Source organism: Mesocricetus auratus, unplaced genomic scaffold (assembly GCF_017639785.1).
Source record: "Mesocricetus auratus isolate SY011 unplaced genomic scaffold, BCM_Maur_2.0 Super-Scaffold_6730, whole genome shotgun sequence".
Taxonomy (NCBI): Eukaryota; Metazoa; Chordata; class Mammalia; order Rodentia; family Cricetidae; genus Mesocricetus; species Mesocricetus auratus.
Window position 1 is genome coordinate 88,498,035 of NW_024429184.1, and position 4,916 is coordinate 88,502,950.

Consider the following 4,916-nt stretch of genomic DNA (forward strand, 5'->3'; position numbering starts at 1 on the left):
AGCAGCTTGCATTGTAGTTGATTCCAGACCTAGTCAAGCTGAGATCAAGAAAAAGCATCATAGAGTGGAAGCCAATTTGACCCATTGTAGTGGCTTATTGTGTGGAATTATTCCAGAGGGTAGTACTGGGACAGTGGTAAGGAGATCAAGCAACAGCACACACTCTGCTGTTTAGGAGCACATGTGATTACAAAGGACCTCCCTATGAAGATCGTGGAATAAAGTATGGGACATTAGACCAATGCCTGGACTCTGATATGAATTTCTTTAACAACTTTCTCTGTAGTGCAAGTTATTAAAAACAAATCTACCCTGTTATCTAGTGTGTTCCAAGTCCTTTATAACTTCTAGATAAAGAGTAGCTCTTCTGTTTAAAAACATTAAAATGAGGGATGCGACTCAGTGGTGTAGTGCTCCCTAGCATGTGTGGTCATAAGTACAATACACAGCACTGCCAAAACAGAATAAACTGAGACCTCTCTTAAGGCTGTGGCAGAGCTAGTTGGCAGGATTCTATAGCAGACTGTTCCAGAACCTTCCTTTGAATACACACCCAGTCCTCATTTATAGGTAGAGCCTCCCTCTAATTGCACAACCTTGGCCAAGAAAAGGCAGTGGAAGGGGCCATCTGTATTTCTCACCTTCACAGGAAGGACCCTCCAAATCAAGTCACTCTGTGATGATGAAACCGAGTCAAGAAGAGAATCATATGGAGGAGAAGCAGGTGTCTCCAGCTAGCAGTGGCACCTAGTAACAGTCTGTAAGCAGTCCAATTGAGCATCCAAACAAGGAGAGCCTTCAGATAACCCCAGTTACAATTAACCTAGAGTAGAAAAGAGATACCCAGCTGAGTCCAGCCAGGTACAGAGTCACATGTTTGGAATTTTCAAGGCAATAAACGTAAAATACAGTCATTGTTTGTGGTAAATAAAACTGAGCCTAAAGATTGGCCTTGTCTGTGGGGACCACAGACCCTGGCCAGAAACCCTCTCCTCCATCAGCCTGGGAGCAGGCAGCTGTGAGACAATGCTTACTGAAAACATGTTTACTGAAAACAATCCAATGCCATAAGTTCCTGATAAGGGCTTGATAAGGGCTCCTCACTGAAACACCCTGACTTTGATCTTCCCAATGGCTAGCTACTTCTTTCTGCTCCCTGCTGTTCCCGATTCTGGTGTCAGAGATTTAACCACCAGCCAGGAGGAGGGGGGGGGTGTGTGGGAGAGGTGTGCGTGTATGTTTGGCAGAAGCTTTTCTGGAGGGAAGTGTTTTTCTTGGGAACTTCTCCTAAGCCGATTTGGGGAGCATAAAGTTTTCTTAATGCAACCGACTGGTCTCTGTGTCATCAATCCCGACCCCCTTGCCACATTCTCGGATACACGCTGCTCAGGAGGTGTGACACTTGTCCTTCAGCATTATTAAGAAAACCCATATAACTCTTAGCTATCAAGCACCTAAGAAACATCCTGTGTTGCTATACAATCAAATGAAAGGTCATTTTATTTACCCTTTGAACTTGACTGATGAACAATGAGCAAAGTTCTTTTCTAAACACTGCTTAGAATCTTTCCCAAAACTCAAAATTAGAAGATAATAAATGTTTGCTTTGGTAGAAGTCACAAATTAGTTATTCTAAGAAATGACTTTGAGGGGGGACTGCAGGCAGGTCGGCTCGACCCCCACAGACCAAGCAACTGCGATTCTGCTGACATGTCTGTGCTAGTCCCCCTGCCGCCCCACCAGGAGAGGGACTGCCTCAGACCCACCTGCGCCCACCTTGAAACCCATCAGAGTATTGGACCTGCTTTCAACCACTGAAAGAGAATCTTGAAGCCGTACCCACCAGGAGAAGAAGAGACCCAACCTGCACCCACTGGAAGAAGGGATGGGAAGGCGACAATATAAGAACACATTCAACAACAGAAAAACCAATATGATGCCACCAGAGTCTAGGAACTCTACACCAGCAAGACCTGAACATCCCAACACAGATGAAGCAGAAGAGCACAACCTTAGGAACAACTTCCTGGGCCACAGAAATCACTGGGGCCTTGGGTAGTAGATCAGTGTTTATCATTGCTTATGAATGATCTTTGGGAGCCCATTCCAAATAGAGAGATGCTCTCTTAGTCTGGACACTTGGGGAAGGGCCTAGGTCATGCCCTGGATGAAATGACAGACTTTGGAGATTTCCCCCAAGGAGGGTGAGGCCCTCCTTGGGGAATGATGTGGGGATTGGTGGAGGGACAAGGGAGGAAGGGTGGGAGAGGGAGCTGGGATTGACATGTGAAGCATTCATGTTTCTAATTTAAATTTAAAAATTTAAAAAAAGAACAACTTCCTGAATATGATAGAGACCCAAAAGAGGAAATGGAAAATACTTTAAAGAAATGGAAGAAAAGACAAACCAAAAATTGCCATAAACAATTCAAACAGTGCAAGGTTTGAAATGTGAAATAGAGACAATAGAAAAAAAACACAGTCTGAGGGACTTCTGGAGTTAGAAAAGATAGGTAAATGATCAGGAACTCCAGATGCAAGCATAAACAACAGAATACAAGAGATGGAAGAGAGAATCCCAGGTGTTAAACATACACTAGGAGAAACAGATTCATCAACCAAAGAAAATCTTAAGGCCGACAAATTCCTAACACAAAATATCCAGGAAATATGGAACATCATGAAAAGACCAAACATAAGAATAATAGGTATAGAAGAAGGTGAAGAAAACCATCTCAAATGGACAGAAAACATATTCAACAAAACCGTAGAAGAAGCCTCTCGGTCCCATATTGAACTCGAGTTGGAAGAGGCGAGTCCGGTCTCAAAATGGAGGGCCATGATCCAAAGGAACCAGAACAGTTGAGGAAGCTGTTTATTGGTGGTCTGAGCTTTGAAACCACAGATGATAGCTTAAGAGAACATTTTGAGAAATGGGGCACACTCACAGACTGTGTGGTAATGAAAGACCCCCAAACAAAATGTTCCAGGGGCTTTGGTTTTGTGACCTATTCTTGTGTTGAAGAGGTGGATGCTGCAATGTGTGCTCGGCCACACAAGGCTGATGGGCGTGTGGTGGAACCAAAGAGAGCCATTTCTAGAGAGGATTCTGTAAAGCCTGGTGCCCATTTAACAGTGAAGAAAATTTTTGTTGGTGGTATTAAAGAAGATACAGAAGAATATAATCTGAGAGACTACTTTGAAAAGTGTGGCAAGATTGAAACCATAGAAGTTATGGAAGACAGGCAGAGTGGAAAAAAGAGAGGATTTGCTTTTGTAACTTTTGATGATCATGACACCGTTGATAAAATTGTTGTTCAGAAATACCACACTATTAATGGGCATAATTGTGAGGTGAAAAAGGCTCTTTCTAAACAAGAGATGCAGTCTGCTGGATCGCAGAGAGGTCGTGGAGGTGGATCTGGTAACTTTATGGGTCGTGAAGGAAACTTTGGAGGTGGTGGAGGTAATTTTGGTCATAGTGGAAACTTTGGTGGAAGAGGAGGCTATGGTGGTGGAGGTGGTGGCAGCAGAGGTAGTTATGGAGGTGGTGATGGTGGATATAATGGATTTGGAGGTGAGGGTGGCAACTATGGTGGCGGTCCTGGTTACAGTAGTAGAGGAGGCTATGGTGGTGGTGGACCAGGATATGGAAACCAGGGTGGTGGATATGGTGGTGGTGGAGGAGGATATGATGGTTACAATGAAGGAGGAAATTTTGGTGGAGGTAACTATGGTGGTGGTGGTAACTATAATGACTTTGGAAATTATAGTGGACAACAGCAATCAAATTATGGACCCATGATAGGGGGCAGTTTTGGTGGAAGAAGCTCAGGCAGTCCCTATGGTGGTGGCTACGGATCTGGTGGTAGAAGTGGTGGATATGGTAGCAGAAGATTTTAAAAAAATACAGCAGAAAAGGGCTACAGTTCTTAGCAGGAGAGAGAGCGAGGAGTTGTCAGGAAAGCTGCAGGTTACTTTGAGACAGTCGTCCTAAATGCATTAGAGGAACTGTAAAAATCTGCCACAGGAGGAACGATGATCCATAGTCAGAAAAGTTACTGCAGCTTAAACAGGAAACCCTTCTGGTTCAGGACTGTCATAGCCACAGTTTGCAAAAAGTGCAGCTATTGATTAATGCAATGTAGTGTCAGTTAGATGTACATTCCTGAGGTCTTTATCTGTTGTAGCTTTGTCTTTCTTTTTCTTTTCATTACATCAGGTATATTGCCCTGTAAATTGTGGCAGTGGTACCAGGAATAAAAAATTAAGGAATTTTTAACTTTAAAAAAAACCATAGAAGAAAACTTTCCCAACCTAAGGAAAGACATGCCGATGAAGGTACAAGAAGCTTACAGAACACCAAATAAAGTGGACCACAAGAGAAAGTCCCCTGGCCACATAATAATCAAAACCCTGAACATACAGAATAAAGACAGAATATTAAGAGCAGCAAAGGAAAAAGGCCAAGTAACATATAAAGGCAACCCTATCAGAATCACACCTGACTTCTCCATGGAAACTCTGAAAGCCAGAAGGTCCTGGATAGATATTCTACAAACACTAAGAGTCCATGGATGCCCGATGAGATTACTATACCCAGCAAAGCTTTCAATCATGATAGTAGGGGAAAACAAGATGTTCCACGAAAAAACAGATTTAAACAATATATATCCACTAATCAAGTCCTACAGAAAATACTGGTAGGAAAACTCCAATGTAAGGGAGTTAACTACACTCAAAAGAACATAGGAAATAGATAATCCCACTTTACCAAAAGATAAAAGAAAAAGCAGGGTAAATCCACACACAATACCACCAACAAAAACAAATCCAAAACAAACAAGAATTAACATTCAATGGTCCTTAATTTCCCTCAATATTAATGGTCTTAACTCACCCATAAAAAGATAGAG

General features: G+C 42.7%; 1 protein-coding gene across 1 annotated transcript; it reads left to right on the plus strand.

Moving 5' to 3' along the window:
* Positions 1-2,783: 2,783 nt before the first annotated feature.
* LOC121138833 (heterogeneous nuclear ribonucleoprotein A3-like) lies at positions 2,784-4,286 on the plus strand. The gene has a single exon (XM_040741683.1). The coding sequence runs from the start codon at positions 2,830-2,832 to the stop codon at positions 3,901-3,903; it is 1,074 nt and encodes a 357-aa protein (XP_040597617.1). The 5' UTR covers positions 2,784-2,829; the 3' UTR covers positions 3,904-4,286.
* The last annotated feature ends 630 nt before the right edge of the window (positions 4,287-4,916 follow it).

What these genes read in the sequence shown, in the direction of transcription:
- LOC121138833 (XM_040741683.1), top strand. Translation starts at nt 2,830, where the DNA reads ATGGAGGGCCATGATCCAAAGGAACCAGAACAGTTGAGGAAGCTGTTT.